We start from the raw sequence: 17265 nt of genomic DNA on the forward strand, positions 1-17265 counted from the left end.
TGCCCACAGTTGGCGCTTAGGGAGTGCTCCCTGGGGGCCAGGCCTGTCCTTCGTTCTCTGCCCATACTGCCTTGCTTAACGGGGACACTGAGGAATAGGGCAGCCCTGTCCTGGCCTGGGGTGGCACAGTCGTCTGTGGCAGAGCCTGGATGTGAGGTGGCTGTCGGCCCTCTCAGTTTACACTGTGGGCTGGGGGCCAGGCGGCGGGCTCCCAGCCCTGACCCTGGGCGCCGAGTTCCCTCTCTGCCTCACTCTCCTCTGCGAGGTGTTGGTCTGTGGCCAGGACAGGGTAAGAAAGGTTGTTCAGGGCCTGCACTGAGAGTGTCTCCCGAACCGGCTGGCCCGGGAGGCGAGTGCTCACGCCCGTCTCTGCCCAGGCTCGGCGGGGGGCCCAGTGATGCCAAGGAGGTCATGGAGCACAGGTTCTTCCTCAACATCAACTGGCAGGACGTGGTACAGAAGAAGGTGAGAGCCACCACCCACCTGCTCCCAGCAGGAGCCTGGCCCTTGGTGGTGACCTTGGCCAAAGCCTCGTGTTCTCAGGGTCCTGAGCCTGGCTTCCTCTCCTCCACAGCTCCCGCCGCCCTTCAAACCTCAGGTCACGTCTGAGGTCGACACGAGGTACTTCGACGACGAGTTCACCGCCCAGTCCATCACCATCACACCCCCGGACCGCTGTGAGTGTCTGAGGCGTGAACCCCGTGGCCTGGCGGGCGTGGAGGGGTCTGCCCCTGACCCTTAAGCTCACAGGGGCTTTTGCTATCAGTCATCTGTGGACCCAGTGACAGTCACCAAAAGCCATTGGGTACAGCACAGTCCAGTGCCACAGACAGAAGTCTGGGCAGGAGATGCCTGGGCAGTTGCCGATGCTGAGGCGGCAGATCCGCGGTCGAGGTCCCCATCAGCCCGGGTCCCTGGAGCTGGGTTAGATCGTTGACTCTGTAGCTGTTCGAGTTCGTATCCTCACCCACCAGTGCTGGGCTGCGCTGGAGACACAGCAGTGATGGAGGCAGGCCTGGGCCCTGCCCTAGGGGACTCCCAGTCCAGGCGGGGGTCAGCCCAGGGTGGTCAGGGCTAAGTGTACCACAGGGACATTCCCAGAGGAAATGCCCGACTGGGCCTGCAGGTCAGGGAGAGTGTCCCGGAGAGGGAGACCTGGGGACATGGCAGCCGAGACTCAGTTCTGGCAGAAGGAATGGCAGGTAGATGCCCAGAAAGGGGAGCACTGCAGAGGCCAGAGTACATGGGGAGGGGAGAGGGCAGGAGGGGGCGGTGGGGAACCGGGGGAGGGTGCCGTGCCCAGGAGGGACCTGGCCGCATCAGGACCCTTGGCTGCATGTGGAGGAAAGGTGGTTGAGGGCGGGAGTGGTGGTCAGGGAGGCCAGGAACGGGGGCCCAAGGGGTCTGGTTCCCCTCTGCTACCCCCACCCGGGAGTCCGGGCAGGGCGCTGGGCCCTCTGCGGTCCTGCTCCCCACAGTCCACCTCCTCCGGCCCCTGCAGATGACAGCCTGGGCTCACTCGACCTGGACCAGCGGACTCACTTCCCCCAGTTCTCCTACTCGGCCAGCATCCGAGAGTGAGCGGTGATGCCCACACGCCCGCTGCCACGACCACGGGACACTCATGGCTGCCATCACCGCCCGGGGGGACTTGTCCTTTTTTTTTAACTGTTTATTTTGCCTTTTTTGTTTGCATCTCCTTCCTGCATCCCCACAACCCCATTTCCAGTTTTTTCCTTCAGTTCTCTGCCAGACCCCCCTCAGCGGGCCCGGCGGCCCTGCCTCCGGAGTCCTGGCCTGCTGCTGCCTCTGTGGCCAGATCAGGACTGGGGAGGCTCCCTGGCTTGCCCCAGGGAGTTGGGGAGATTTTGGTTTTTAACCAACAAGCCCCAGTGGGGAGCAGAGGTGGAGTCGGGGGCCTGCCTGCATTTTTAGCCAGGTGCCCATAGCTGCCTGCCCCTGCACTGTGCCACCCCTGGAGACTGCACGGCACCGGGGGTTTCTTCTCTGCCTGTCACCAGGCTCCAAGTGGCCTGGCAAGGGGACAGTCCAGCCCCCTCCCTCACACAGGGGCAGAAAAGCAATAATGTTCAGGGCCAGGCAGGGCCTGCGGGAGCTGCGGGAGCAGAGGTCTAGAGCTCCCTCTCGAGGCTGGGGTCAGTCACCTGGTGGGGAACCTGGAGGGGCCCAGGGACGGGCACTGCCTCCCTGTGCCCCACGCTGCTCTCCTGACCCTGTGGGTGAGGCAGGAGGAACGTTTTGGGGGCTGGCCTCCCTGCCCCCCAGCCTGGTGCCTTACCAGGGCTTCCTTCCGGCTGGCCATACCACCCACTGGGCGCTGGGCCCTGGGCCTCGCCCCTGTCCCTCCCAGGGTGGGGCTGGGGTTGCCCCTTCTCTCTGCCTGGGGCTGAGGGGCCCAGCCTTGGCTGTTACAAGTCTCGCACCGAGACAGTGTTGGGCCCCGAGGACTTGGGTTGAGGAGGGGGCGAGGATGGGTGTCTGGTACATACTGGGGTGGGGACCTCCGCGAAGAGAGGCTTCAGGCCACCTCCCCCTCCCCCAGCCCCATGTTCTGCAGCCTTAAGGTGAGTGTGTCAGTGCTGTGGGCACTTGCGTGCATGTGTGCCTTGGACTGTGTGTGGGCGTCCTTGTGCCCAGGGTGTGTGTTGTGTATGTGCGTGTGTTGGGTATGCGTGTGTGGGGGCATGTCCAGGCTTCGTGTGTGTGGTGTGTGCGTGGTGTGTGTGGTGTGTGTGGTGTGTGTGTTGTGTGTGGGCTTAGGCCCCTGGCCCTGACCCCAGCCTTTCATCCCCGGGGGAGGGGTGCTGGCCTGGCCAGGGAGCCACACCTGAGGCCCACGTGCTGCCCTGCTCCCCCGCCCTTCCCACCAACACCTCTGGGTATTTGGAATGTAGTTTTTGTGGGTTTGATAGCCCCACCCCCTCCTGTAGGTAGTTTAGAGAGAGACGGCTGGGTGGGGTGGGGTGGGGTTGGGGAGGGTGGGAGGTCTCTTCCTTTTTGTGTGTGTATGTCATTTATCTGATAGTTCTCTTCCCCACCGGCCCTTCCCCATTCCTCATATTTGTACGGTACAAGCAATAAAGACTCGTTTCAGACCAGGCCCACCACCCAGGGCCTTTCCTTGCTTATGGAGTCCAGCCCCAGGTACAGGTACCCGCTGCCTCCTGGCCCCGTTGCTCCGTTAGGCAGGGCCTTTCAAGTCGTTGGGGCCGAGAAGCCTTCTTAGGTGGAGGTGTTGTCAAGCTCAGGCTAGAGAAGGGGCTGCCTGGGGGTGGAGGCTGCTGAAAAGTTTGGGAAACCCTCCGAGCCTAGGGGTGGGGTATAGGGGACAGAGACCATCCCAGGCCCTCAGAAGCTGCTTAGGTGAAGAGGTGGGTGGAGGGTCAGGGGCGGCGGGGCTGGGTGGCTCTGAACAAGGCGGGTGTGTAAGGGCCAGCACGGTCGTTGTCCATGGTGCTTGAGCCCTAGAGCAGGCATTGCTTGCCCCCCACCCCCCACCCACCTGTTTACGAGAAGTTGGGGAGTGCCCCCGTCCCCATACAGATTCCTTGGTGTGTCACTGGGATTTGTGGCTGTCAGCTGGGAACACCTCGGGTTGGGTCACAGCCCTTACAGCTCTGGGAGTCCTCTGGTGGGCTCTTCCCGTGCTTGCATTACTCCTCCCAGACCTTGGAACCAGGGCTGCTGCTGCTGCAGACAGTGGATTTAATGCCTGGGTTTGCCAGACGCTAAGGCTTCCTACACATGGAGTTTTTGAGGTCTTCAGTGATGGTAGCAGAAAAGTGGAATTCAGTTTGTAAATACCTTGTTACCTGCAGCCAAGACTTAAAGAATTCTTCTGATTTTTCCCCTAAGTTCATATGGACATTATTATTTTCCAATTACAAAAGTAGGTTCTGGTTGTAATCAGAAAAACAGCAGAGAGACCTGTAAAGGAAAGCCTTTTGCTCTCACCTGTAGTCACAGCCCGCGGTGACTGGTGCTAGAGAAGGGCTCTCCGCACGGTCACCTGCCCTGCCGGCTCTGCCCCCGCGGCCGCATTCCTGATGGGCTTCCCCGTCGAACACCATGTAGTTGCAGTGGTGATTCTTATTTCTGTTGAACTTTTCCCAGAGTTTTAGGTGGAAGAATTTTAATAAATTTTGCCAATTAAAAAAATTTTGAGTAATCTGGTTTTTGTCATGTGAATGTGGAAAATGTCACAAGGGGGGAGAGAGAGAGAGAGTGTGTGTGTGTGTGTGTGTGTGTGTGTGTGTGTGTGTAAAAAGAGTAATGCAAGCAAAAACGCTGAAGAAAGTAAAAATCGCCCAGCACCCAGGCCAGGGGCACTGATTTTGGCACTCACGTTACTGCTCCGCAGATGGACGGGGCATCGTGAGGAGGCCGGTCCCTCCTTCCACGCAGCTCTTCCCTCCCACGTAGTCGTGCCAGGTGCCCAGGTGCCCCGCCGCCATGTCTTACCCACACTGCTGCCACTGTGCGTGCTTTCAGAAGGTGTGCGCACTCACTGCTAGAAAAGACCCTTCAGCCGCTGGGTTGTGGGGAACGCCGCGTGGGCACTGCTGTCGTGCTTTCCAGCTGCTTCATAAGGTTCCTTGGGGTGGACGCACCTCAGCAGGTCAGCTCCTCCCATTGATAAGAACTGACTTTGTTGCCAGAGTTTTGTGTGCTTTCCGTTGCGGCGGACAGTCCTGCAGTCAGCGTTAATGGTCCATCTTCACTGCATGTGTGCTTCTGTGGCCTGTGTTCCAGGGTTGCTGAAGTTTAATACATATTGGATAGCTCTCCAACCAAGTGCGGGTCACATATTTTTCACTCGAATTGGAAATCATTGCAGACTGGTAGAAAAGTTTGAAACTTAAAAATAGTACATAAATGATCCTAGGACTGGAGCAGGAAATAGGCAGGATGAGCCTGGAGCATCTGGTTGTCCCCAATGGTAAAGACCTGCTTTAAAAAAAGAAAGAAAAAACCTTACTAATGGCAAGTAAAGGGAGACAGGAGTCAATGGGAAGAGCTGCTAGTGGCCAAAGCTGAATGCAGTGTGAGCACCAAAGTAAATAGTATAGTGTTGGCTGTACTACACAAAGGGGAAAATGAGTCCATACTGACAGGTGGGGGGGGGGGGCAGACGTCTGTGCAGAAGTCCAGATGCTTTCTGTAAATTCTGTTGTCTCCAAGGAGGGGAGCGTATGCCCACTCTTCAGGTGTGGGCTGCAAAGTGACTTCCTTCCAAAGAGCACAGTATATAACAGGCAAAGCCTGCAGACTTCAGCTGGTGATCAAGGTTGCAGTCAGCACTGATGATCACGGTGGTGGTGCGTGTCTGACTCAGTGCAGTTACAATGGCACTTGATCCCTGTGGCCTTCCTCCCCAGAACATCCCCCCAATCAAAGAACAGACATCAGGCAAACCCCAGCTGAAGGATGTTCTACGAAGTACTGGACCGCACATTCTCAAAGCTGTCAAGGTTGCTCAAAACCAGAAAAGCCTGAGAAACCATTAGAGCCAGGAGGGGCCTTAGGAGACGAGAAGGCTAAGTGTGTCCTGAATGGGGTCCTGGGTTAAAGAAGGGGCGTCGGGTAAAAAGGAAATCTGAATAAAGCACGGACTTGAATGATGTATTTCCTTGGGCTCATTAAACCGACGAGTCCTCTGGCCACGCTAGTGTGTAAGAGGCTAGTGGGGGAAATTGGGTGGGTGGTACATGAGCCCTCTGTCCCATCTGCCACTTTTCACAAATCTACACTTTTATTTTAAAAAGCACAAATAGTTCTCGTCCCCCCTTCAGGTGTGTTCCCCGTGATGTTCTACACTTTATCCCCGCCCCTCTCCATGTCTGTCTGTCGGTGCCGTAATGAGAACAGTCTCTTCCTGAACCACAGCCCAGTGATCAGGGTCGGGAGGTTAGCACCGAAACCATCAGATCGTCTGCTCTTCTCAGATTTCATGATGGTCACAGCAGCGTCCTTGGGTACAAAAGGAAAACCTTCCTGGCTAGCCATTCAGCCCAGGCTCACACTGCTGAGTTCAGCTGTCAGGGTTGAAGCTTACAGGGCAGTTATTTTGCAGAATGCCCCACGGTTAGGAATTGTCTGATGTTTCCTCGTGGCTACAGTCAAGCTGTTTTCGGCACAAATTCCCAGAAATGAAGCGCCCTCAGTGCAACTTACCAGGAGGTCCCCAAACATCCCCGTGGCGGTGGTGACTGACCCCGTGGTTGCGGTGGTGTCTATCCGGTCTCCACCACGAAGCTACCACGTCGACCTCTTTGGCGTTGGGATCTTGAGTACAGGTGCTCAGAAAAGGTAAATATCCAGGTTCTCACCAAGTGTTCGTGCGAGGGGACAGCAAGTGCAAAGGCCCCGAGCCAGACGGGTGCCGGAGGGGCTTAGGGATGATGAAGAGGACAAGGTGTCTCGAGGGGAAGGAGAGCGGGGGAGAGAGGAAGGAAGTGAGGTTAGAGGGGTAACAGTGGGTCAAAGGGGCCTTGTGGTCGGGAGTTTGGTTTTACCGTAAGTGTGACAGGAAGCCACTGGTGCAGCATCTCACACTCTGCTCACTTCGCCAGCCTCGCTGACCTCTCAGAGCCTGAAAATAGCGAGCTCTTTCCTGCTTCAGGGCCTCCGCTCAGCCTGTTCCCGTCACTTGGGATATTCTCCCCCGTCTTTGCTTTCCTGCCTCCTTCTCCTCTTTCAGGTTTCAGCCCCAGTATCACCTCTGAGATGTCCTTTGAGACCACTATTTCTAAATTACAAAACCAGCCTTTCACTCATTCATTCAAGTGTTGACTGAGCACTACGTGCCCAGCCCCGTTCTAGGCACTGGGGAGACAGCGACGAAAAACGGGCAGACAAGCCCTGCCCTCACGGGGTTGGCATTCCGGTCAGGAGAGAGAGGACAGGCAGTGGCGGACCAAGGACAGTAAGTATGGAGCGGGACAGGAAGTGCTCAGGACGACACGTCTCACGGGGAGGGCGGTATCTGAGTAAGCGCCTCGACGGGAGGGACATCTGAGGAACATGTCAGGCCCTGGGGTAGGAACGTGCCTGGTGTGGGTGAGGGAGAGTCAGGGGGCCAGTGTGGTGAGAGAGGAAGGAGTGGGGAAGACTGGGGGAGGGGACGGGCCCACAAGTGTGTTTGGGGGGATGGGTCGGGTTGGGAAGATAATACACGTCCTTGTGGACTTGCACTTTGAGGGGGAATGGCAGCCGCGACGGAGTTCTGAGCAGAGGCCAAGGGCGATCTCACTCACCAGGTGTGCACAGGATCCCTCCTGGGAGTATGTGGGGAACAGACAGCAGGGCAGGGGTCCTCCGGGTAGGGGTCCCCGGTCCCCGGCCCAGGCCGCAGACCGGTTCGGGTTAGGGGGCCTGTTAGGAGTCGGGCGCAGAGCGGGACCTGAGCGGCGGGCAAGCGAGCAGCTTCGCTCCCGTTAGCGCCTGAGCTCCGCCTCCTGTCCCCAACTCCGTGTCCCGGACCGTGGAAAAACTGTCTTCCAGGAAACCGGTCCCTGCTGCCCCCCAAAAAGGCTGGGGACCACTGCCGTAGGGGATGGGAACGGGGACCGGTGAGGAGCCGCCGCACTCCAGACCCGCGCAGGCGCTGGTGACTGGTCCGCATCACCGGCCAGCTCTGGGCCTACAGGCAGCAGCCACAGGGCATTTGCTCACCCCAAATTCCCACCGCACAGAACACAGAGGCCTTTGAGTTACAAAGTGACTTGTAGCTTCTACGTCCTGAGCTTAGACTGTGTTAAGTCCTGTGCTAGACACTGAAACACGATCTTGTCAAATCCTCAGGACAGCTCTATCAGGTAGGTTTTGAAATAAACTCGCACTCCACAGCTGAGGGACGCGAAGCTCCGAGGGGCTGCTTCTACTCCTATAGTAAGTAGCGGGACGAGGGGTTGACTCCAGCTGCCTGACCTGAGAGTCTGGACCGGGCAGAGCCGGCCTGTGTAGTATCCGCATTGCCGGCGCACCTGTCCGTCTGCCCAGGTGAGTCGTGCTCAGCGCGCGCGCACCCAGGCTCATTTAAAGCGCCGTTCGCGGATCCTGGCTCCAACGGGAAGAGGTGGGCTCTCGGTTTCGCACCCCCAGCGCCAGCCTGAAGGATGCTGGTGAGCTGCAGCGGAGCGGGTCTCACTCTCGGCTCCTCCAGGGTCTGACCCCGGCTCCTCTCCCCAGCAGATTCCGGCAGCCTCCCTTGACTCAGAGCCTGCGAGTGGCCCAGTCCCCGACGACGTCCCGGCGGGCAAGACCACCTCCCCAAGACGCCTGGAGAGGCCCCCGGTGCCGTGCGTGCCGCTGGGGCTGGAGGAGGCGCTGAGCGCCCTGGGGCTGCATGGGGAACGGGAGTACGCCGGGGACATCTTTGCCGAAGTCATGGTGAGCCCCGCCCCCCGCCCCCGGAGAGACACCCTGAGGGTAGCAGAGGGGTCAAGTTGGCTGAGGCCAGGGCTGCCCCGTTCGCCCAGCACCAGCCCAACGGGCCTTTGGGAACTCCTTCCCCGTCGGCCTCAGCACCGCCCCAAGTTTGTGGGTTCGTTTTTCCTGCACGTTCCTGGAATGCCCTTTCCCACCCTCCTAGGCTGCTTGCAACTCCTCCTTTGGCATTTCAGAGACCCTCGTACTTGTCTCTCTCATCTGTTCATTTAACAAATACTTAGTGATTTATCAACAATGATCCCAACCCCACCCCCGCCGTCCTCCCTGCACCTTAAAAGGTTATAGAGTGTCAAATAAACTTAAACGTTTTTGAGCATGCCCTAGGCGTTGGGGATGCTGTGGTGAACAACACAGTCAGTCTGAATTCATTGTGTGGAAGACAAGCAAGCAAATGCAGCTGATAACTTCAGAAGGGCCATAAAGACCAAAACGGGCGGTGGGAGTCCTCAGACATCTGTCTGAGACAGGTGCTGTCGGAAGAAACACTCAAGGGATGAATTTACTTAACACACATCTTGTGAACATCTCTCCTGCGCCAGGGTCTCTGTTAGGAACTGAGATACAGCTGGGATTTGGACAGAAATCCCTGCCCTTCTGGTGCCAGCAGACTAGTGGGTCAAACAGACAAAATACCCAAGGAAACGAGAGCTATCTCCAGCCCGGAAACACTTTGAGGGATAGGGAGGAGTATGGAAAAAGTGCGGGGAATTTTAGCAGAGACTTGAATGACTGAGAAGTCAACAATTCAAGGAGCTGGGGAGGGGCCCTTTCAGGTGCAAGGAACAGTGCATATATGAATGTATGCACTGAGACAGGGATAAGCTTGGCATAGCCTAGGGCCCAACAAAGGCTGAGGCCGCTGGAGTTTGGGGAGAGGGAGAAGGTGATGTTGGAGCAGAGGCAGGGCCTAAGAGAGTCTAAGAGGAACCAGATTTTCTCCTGAGGGTACTGGAAGCCCCGGAAGTGTTTTAAGCTGGGGAGTTCCTTGGTCGGGTTTGTATTTTAGAGAGACCCTTCAGGGTGCTCTGAGGAGGATGAACTGAGGAATGGTGGGATCCAAGGGGGAGATGCTCAGGAGGCCCTGTGGCCACAGGGGCTGCAGGGTGGAGAGGTGGATAGGGAAACATCCAGAAGAGAGGAGTCTTGGGATCTAGATGGTCACACTAAGGCCAGTTTGGGTGTGGCATCGTGCCTCCTCCCACTGGGGCGACGAGGCTGCCTCACCCAGGGCTGGAGTTAAGGAGAGAGGCTGATGCACAGGTGTGGAGAATGAGGCACTCCCTACCTAACCCCAGGTGTGCCGTGTGCTGCCCCAGAGGGCCCTGCCCCGCACTGTGACCCCGGAGATGCGCGCGCTAGTGGTGGACTGGCTGGTCCAGGTGCACGTACGTACGTACCGGGGGAATGGGGCGGGGCTGGGCGTGCATCGCAGCCTGGTTGTCACTCGCACCCCTCCCTAGGAGTACCTGGGTCTGGCGGGGGACACGCTGTACCTGGCAGTGCACCTGCTCGATTCCTACCTGCGGTCGGGCGGGGTGCGCCTCCACCGCCTCCAGTTGCTGGGCGTGGCTTGCCTGTTCCTAGCTTGCAAAATGGAAGAGTGCGTGCTTCCCGAGGTACTTCCGGGGCGGGGCTGGGAGGGTGGAGCCCTTTCTTCGCGTTGCAGTCACGTGTTAAACGCCTAATTTGTGCCAAGCATCGCGCCTGGCAAACACTTCATGTCTTCTTGGAATCCCAGCAGATCCGATGAGATCGGGGCTGCCAGTGTGGCCCTTTAACATTGAAGAAGACTTAGGCCCAGGGAGAGGAAGACATCTGCCCCAAGTCAAGCAGTTGGGACTTGGACTCAGTCTTAATATAGTTACAGTGGTTATAGTTCTTATTGAGAAGTTACAGTTAACATGGGTAAACTCAGTGCATTTGCAGAACTGCCTAGTGAAGTAGGAGCAATATCTCCATTTTACAGATAAAGAAACTGGGTCTCAGAGCACTTCCGTGAAGGTCCACGTCACACAGTGCCAAGTGCTAGGGGTTCCGACTCTGAAGTCTGAACTCTCCACGACTTTCAGACAACAAATCAACGGCCCCACTCACAGGACAGAAAACTGAGGTCCAGGACGGGGACAGAACTGAACCCAAGGCAGGGGATAACAGCCAGAGTCCAAGACTCCCCCCACCTCTTTTTCCCAAATCCGCAGCCCGCCTCCCTCTGCCTCCTGGGTGCTGGCTCCTTCTCCCAGGTCCAGCTTCTCCGAGCTGAGCGCCGCATTCTGAGCCGCTTGGATTTTCGGCTGTACCACCCAGGTCCGCTTCTCTGCCTGGAGCTACTGGGTGCGCTGGCAGGGAGCAACCCCCAGGTGAGGTGTGGGGCAGGGGGAGCAGGGGCGTGGCTTGTGCGGTTAGGGTAGTGATCTGTGCGGTATAGAGATGTGGCCGATGGCCACCCCCATGTTTGGCAGGTGATGCTACTTGCTACCTACTTCCTGGAGCTGTCTCTGCTGGAGGCTGAGGCAGCTGGATGGGGGCCTGGTCGCTGCGCAGCTGCTGCACTGAGCCTGGCGCGCCGTTTGCTCCATGGGGCGGGCTCTGGACCGGAGCCGGTGCTTTACAGGTACGGCCACAGGGGAGGGCGATGGCTTCAGGATCCGCCTTCCTGGAAGTTGTCTTTACTGTCTCAGAGAGTGAGAAACAATGCGGGTGGGGGTGGGGGAGCAGGGAGGGAACACAACGGACACCTAGACTCGATTTTTCTGGGCGTGGGAGAGAATGGGGTTTATGCCTAGCTGGAGGGGGTCCCATGTGCTTTTCTCTGAAAGTGGCTGAGAGAGTGGGGTGTCTGCCCAGATTTGGGGACCCTTAATCTTCTTCAGGGTGGAAGACAGGATCTCCCCAGGCCCGGAAGGTGCTCTGACTGCGTTCCAGGGTTGAGAATGAGAGGTCTGCTAGGCTAGCATTCCCAGCTTCCCTCTAACCATGAATGGGATGCCGCCCCCTTGGCCGTTAGAATGCCCACTTCCTTGTTAACCAGGCTACCAAGGAGCAGGGTGAATTGTCTTTGGTCGCAGCCCGTGCCCACGGGGTAGAGTTGGATTCCTGCTCTCCTCAGCCCCATTCCTTTCCTCCTCGAGAGCTCTGGCTCTCCCTAACCGCGCTCTGCAGAGAGAATTGGGAGTCTACCTGTCTCCGACCCCCTCCAGCCACTCTGGATGGTGGGTCGCGTGCCCGACCTACTACCCTCCAGGCGGTTTCCAGGGACTCAAGTCAATGTCTCTACTCGACCTCGAGCCCCCAGCTCCAAGTACGGGTCCTCTCCGCCGCTACCCCTTGCATCCACCTTAGTTTCCCCGCCTCCCCGCCGCAGCCCCTCGGAGCTGGGCCCGCTGGAGCTATGCATGGTCTGCGCCGCGCTCCGAGGTCCCGCGCCTGGCTGTGCCGCCATTTTCCTCAAGTACGCTCGGCCTCAACGTCAGGGCACCAGCCTCGCCGCCGCCCGCCTGCTCCGCTGCCCCCAGCCCGAGCTGTCCTGAGCCCGGAGACCCCATCAAAAAAGACTCCGTGTGTTACGTCCGTCTCCCACTTCAATAAAAGAGTTTCTTTTATTCCGAGCGCTCTTTGTCCTCATTGGTCGAATTACAGTCCCACTCTCGCTTTTTATTGGTTACTTTCTGGTCATCCTTCTGATTGGATGCTTTTACCAAGTCCCTTAACATTGCAAACTACGGGCTCCTCCGCTAGGGGGTACTGGCTGGCTCCCGCAAGCGCGGCTCTGCCGGGTTAAATCCGGACGCCAAGCGCAAACACTTGGGGGAGATAGATGGGCAGAAGCTGACAGAAAAATCGCAATGCAATTGGCCCTCACTTTCAGGGCTGGGAAGAATCTGGGAGGAATGGGGACTGTGGGAAACTGAGAATGTCTACTTCAGTCATGAAGGCAACTCCGATGTTGCCAGATATTCAGATTTTGTTCAGGTGACCCCAAAAACCTGCAATTCCATACATATCTCTGCTTCCACATGTTGGCAACTAATTCAATATTTTTTAGTGGTTGCACAAGCCCAACGTATCACATATTCTGGCCTGCATCAGTGTGTGACATTATGGTTCTTTGATAGCAAGAGTTTGATAAATGAGATATGATTTATTTAATCTCATTGCATTGTAATAAAGTTGTAAATTAATAGATTCACGACGCTTTAGGACATGGCCTGACACGTAGTAGGTGTTTCGAAAGTGATATCATTGCATCCTAGCAGGACTGTGAGTTAGGGACAGTGTTCCATCTTTCTACTGAGTCCCTGGCACTTAGCCACTTAGTAGGTGCTCAGAAAATTTTTTAATGAATTAATAACTCTCCATGTTTTGAAAAAAGATTTTACTTATTTTTAGACGGAGGGGAGGGAAGGAGAAAGGGAAAGAAACATCAATTTGTGGTTGCCACTCGAGCGCCCCCTACTGGGGACCTGGTCCGTAACCCAGGCATGTGCCCCGACTGGTAAAGGAACGACCAATTCTTTGCCTTAGCAGCTGAGCCACACCAGCCAGGATGAATCTCCACATTTTTAACCAAAATAAAACACACCTGAGATGCAGAAAGGTGACCTGGCTGCTCTGGAATTCATCTTCAGGAATACTAGATTCTTAACCAAGCCAGGGTTTGGATGTGCAGGGAGGAATTTCTGCCCTAAGATGTTCAAGGTTGTAGGACCAGGGATGGGGAGAGCCTCCCTCAGCAAAGTACAATAAGAGCTAAGGTCAGATACTGCTACTGGAACAGAAGGTGCCCTGTTCAGGATTGGGACTGTCAGGTGGGGCCTACCATGGCACCTCCTTGGTTCTTGGGGCTAAGAACCAAGCTAGGGTCTTGTGGGGGTAGGGGTGGTAATATATAAAGTGATTCATTCGTTCACTCATTCAACAATCATACAGTATAGGGATGCTGACTCGGAACTCAGCACTATGATCACCTCTCTCACAGTCTCAATGATGATAAGAAACACGGGTTGTTAATTGCCCAGCATGTACCAGGCCCTGTACTAAGTTCTTTTTTATTTTTAAGATTTTGTTTATTTTTAGAGAGAGGGGAAGGGAAGGAGAAAGACAGGGAGAGAAACATCAATGTGTGGTTGTCTTCCACACCCCCTTGCTGGCGACCTGGTCCACAACCCAGGCATATGCCCTGACTGGAAATAGAACCGGTGACCCTTTGGTTTGCAGGCCAGTGCTCAATACACTGAGCCACACTGGCCAGGGCTCTGTGCTAAGTTCTTTATCTGCAGAAGATAATTCAGCCCCTACAACTACTCTGAAATAAGCTCACTTGTTATTCCCATATTACACAGAAGGCAGGCAAGATGGGGGCAGATCAAGGAGCTTGCCCAAGGTTCCACTGCTAAGTAACTAGCTAAGAAGGGTCGAAAGACAGCCACCTCCTTCAGCCTCATTTCCCCCAAAGCCTCTCACGTGTGTTCTTTTCTGTATACTCTTATGATTGCGCGGCTCACTCTGCGCTGTCATATGCCTGCAATCCCACTGGTTTCCTACTCAGACAGTGAGCTCAATGAGGGCAAGAAGTAGGTCTCTTATTCCAAGAGTTATCCCCTCCTCCAGGAAGCCTTCACTCACCACTATAGTCTAGGGAAGGTGCCTCCTCTGGGCCCTCAGAGCCTGTTGTGTGTCCTCCATCCCAGGCTTGACCTCTCCGCCTGAGCCTTGCCCTGACCACTTTGCCTGAGCTTCCCAGGTTAGCCCACTCTGGGCTGTCACTGGGTACTAATCTGTCTCCTCACTGGACTAGGGGCTCCATGAGGGTAGGGCCCAAGGCTCACTCACTCCCTGCTGTGTCCCGGCATCCCCAAAGCTGGGTGCAGAAAATATATCAGCGAATATTTATTGCATAGATAAACAAATGAGTTTCAAAGTTGCTATCATTGTCCCTTCCATTTTACTGAGGAGGATACAGGTAATTTAGCTGAGAAAGAAAAGCAGGGACTTGAATCTGGGCAGCTTGAGTCCATAGCCTGTGTCCTTAGCCAACATGCCAAATGCCTAGTGAGCTGAAAACCAGCTTTCCACGAGGTTGAACTCTCTGTGCTCTTTTCTCCAGTCTTGTCCTTTCCTTCTAGAAAGATTTGGGAGCTTTGGGCACGAGGGAGGAGAGCAGGCAGGAGGGTGTGGGGAGTAAGATCAGTGGGGAGAAGGAAGAGGTGGGCTGGAGGACGAGGGTGGGGGCTGATGTGAAGGAGAGAGTGGGGAAGTCTTGAGGGGTTTCTCTAGACCCATAGGGGGCAGCCGGAGCCTGCTGCTGGAGGTGCGGGGGTGGAGAAAGGGTGGGGGACCGGCCCCGCGGGGGGCGATGCGGTAGCTGCAGCAGCGGCCGCAGGAGTTTCCCACAATGCAGCGCGGTGCGCTGTCCCCGGTGCTGATGCTCAGCGCTGCCCCGGAGCCTCCGCCGCGCCCGCCTCCCGCCCTCTCCCCGCCGGGCCCGGGCCCCCGCCATGGGTCAGCTCGGCCCGGTCCTGCCGCAGAGCCGTCGGCGGGCCTGGGCGCGGCGCTCGACAGCAGCCTGCGGGCTGCCGTGGCGTTCAAGGCTGAGGGCCAGCGCTGTTACCGAGAGAAGAAGTTCCGGGAAGCCATCGGCAAGTATCACCGGGCACTGCTGCAACTGAAGGCGGCGCAGGGGGCCCGCCCTGGAGGCCTGCCCGCCCCCGCCTCGGGGCCCGCCACCAGCCCGGGGCCGGCCCGCCTCAGCGAGGAGCAGCAGCGACTGGTGGAGAACACGGAGGTGGAATGTTATGACTGCCTCACGGGTACGCGGCCATCGGGGGCGCAGGGGGGTGTATATATGACAAGGGAGGGGAGTGAGGGGCCACCACGAAGCCTTGGGCAGGGTCGGGGCGAGAGGCTTGAAGGGGCCAGGGCTGGGTCTGTTGAAGGAGACATCAGAACTTATCAAGGAGAGGGGTTGGGGATTTAGGAGGCCGCAGGGATGGAAGGGGCTGGGGCGCAGAAAATGGGCTTTGGGCTGCCACCTGGGAACCTCAGGTAAGAGAGACTTACCCTGGAAGAACCATTTAAAGCCCCATTCATCACCTGAGATCGCCCTTAGTAGTATTCCCCGCGCCCCCGCCCTCCCCACTGAAATCGCCCCAGAGCTTGTGTCTGGGTTTCTCGCGCCCTCTAGCGGAGGCGCATGTCGACTCTATCCTGATTGGTCAGAAGCTCGGGAGTTCCTGGTGGCCTAAATGAGCCCTTAGTCCCCTCTCCCGTGGGAAAGGGCGGGGATTCCCCGCAGCCCGAAGGCCATGCTCCTGGCGGTCAGTGAAGTCTGGGGTGGGGCGCAGGCTCTGAGAGCACGGGTCGCGGTGCCCCCGCAGCCTGCCTGTTGCAGTCGGAGCTGGTGAACTATGAGCGGGTGCGCGAGTACTGCCTCAAGGTGCTGGAGAAGCAACAGGGGAACTTCAAGGCCACCTACCGGGCTGGTATTGCCTTCTACCACCTGGGCGACTATGCTCGCGCCTTGCGCTATCTGCAGGAGGCCCGAAGCCGGGAGCCCACAGGTGAGGGGAGGGGCGGGGCGGAGCTAGGAGAGGCGCTAGGACAGAGGAAGCAAGGGCAGGAAGGCCAGGGCTGAACTACCTCAAGGGGGTGCTGCTCTACCCACCCACCTTCCGCCTCTCCACCTACTCCTACGCGGCCACTCACCCGTTCTTCCACGCATCACCCTTTCATTCTGAGGCTTCCCATCCAGCCGATTCCGACGACCTACTCCCCCCCACCCCATTCCATCCACTCCCTCCCTCCCTAATGCATTCCCACACTCACCTGTTCATCCACGTGTTCTCCTAGCTACCACTTGCGAACCACTTGCTGGGAGGCAGACCTCAGGCTGGGAAACGGCAGGGAATTTGCTGGGGGCGGGGTTGGTAAGATGGAGGGCGGCAGACCTGGAGAACTGTTCCCTGCCCTCTAGGAGATCAGAGTCAGGGTGCGTGGGTGTGCAGACAGATACAAAACCCAACTCCGTATTAAGAGCCAATGAAAAGGAGCACAGCTGGTGAATGACATGGGGCTGTGGGTGTGGAAGCAAGATGAGTGTTCCAGGTAAATGGTTGGGAGAGAACAGGCCTCATGCAGATGCCACTGGACAACGAGGAGAGTGCGACGGGAGTCTGAACCGAGGCACCCCTGGCAGTGGGCAGGCGTAGCAAGTGCAGCCTGGAGGTGTGACGTGCCCCTCCCCCATTTGGGTTGTGGCTTTCGGAGAAGTGCCCTGGTGATAACCAGGGAGGGAGCCACTGCCCGGGGACAGTGAGGTGTGAGCTGAGGCGCTGCAGATGCCACCTGCTGCCCCCAAACACCCCGGTGAAGCCCTGCCCACCTCCCCCGGGGGTGTCTCCCCTGCAGACACCAACGTCCTTCGATACATCCAGTTGACTCAGCTGAAGATGAGCCGGTGCAGTCTCCAGCGGGAAGACAGTGGGGCCCGGCCTCGGAACATCGTCGGCTGAAGCCCACCCCGGGGACCTGTCCCTCCCCCCGCCCTCCCCCACCTCACCGTGTAACTTCCCTGACTCGTGTGCCTCTGGTAAAGCACTTATCGCTGGTAATCATAACCTCTGTGTGTGATGTTCTTGTGGGAACCAGGAAGGGGACAGGCCCCGGGCTTCGCTCCCTGCACCTCAGAAATCCGGAGGAGTCCGGCGAGGGAGACAGAATGGGGGACACCCCACTGGGGACGAGCCAGGGTCAGGGCCTGGGCCAGGGAAAGACACAGAGCCAAGCGCGGTAGGGGGC

General features: G+C 57.5%; 3 protein-coding genes across 3 annotated transcripts in view; all 3 read left to right on the top strand.

Annotated features, from left to right (window-relative positions):
* AKT2 (AKT serine/threonine kinase 2) overlaps positions 1-3128 on the top strand; it is a 48168-nt gene extending 45040 nt beyond the window's left edge. Inside the window, exons 12-14 of the mRNA XM_053667519.1 lie at positions 378-465; positions 575-677; positions 1502-3128. Coding sequence (XP_053523494.1) covers positions 378-465; positions 575-677; positions 1502-1581 — 271 coding nt within the window. The 3' untranslated portion in view covers positions 1582-3128. The remainder of the gene's footprint in view (positions 1-377; positions 466-574; positions 678-1501) is intronic.
* A 3692-nt stretch (positions 3129-6820) lies between these two features.
* CCNP (cyclin P) lies at positions 6821-12037 on the top strand (the record flags this gene model as incomplete). The annotated part of the gene is made up of 7 exons (XM_037133889.2): positions 6821-6946; positions 8212-8412; positions 9768-9857; positions 9933-10088; positions 10671-10829; positions 10932-11083; positions 11834-12037. Coding segments are annotated over 7 exons (1050 nt in total), but the record flags the coding sequence as incomplete, so codon positions are not given.
* A 2826-nt stretch (positions 12038-14863) lies between these two features.
* On the top strand, positions 14864-17042 carry TTC9B (tetratricopeptide repeat domain 9B). The gene is made up of 3 exons (XM_037132826.2): positions 14864-15278; positions 15846-16028; positions 16876-17042. The coding sequence occupies exons 1-3, from the start codon at positions 14864-14866 to the stop codon at positions 16977-16979; spliced, it is 702 nt and encodes a 233-aa protein (XP_036988721.1). The 3' UTR covers positions 16980-17042.
* The last annotated feature ends 223 nt before the right edge of the window (positions 17043-17265 follow it).

Source organism: Artibeus jamaicensis, unplaced genomic scaffold (assembly GCF_021234435.1).
Source record: "Artibeus jamaicensis isolate MK-2021 breed Jamaican fruit bat unplaced genomic scaffold, CSHL_Jam_final contig_47, whole genome shotgun sequence".
Classification (NCBI taxonomy): Eukaryota; Metazoa; Chordata; class Mammalia; order Chiroptera; family Phyllostomidae; genus Artibeus; species Artibeus jamaicensis.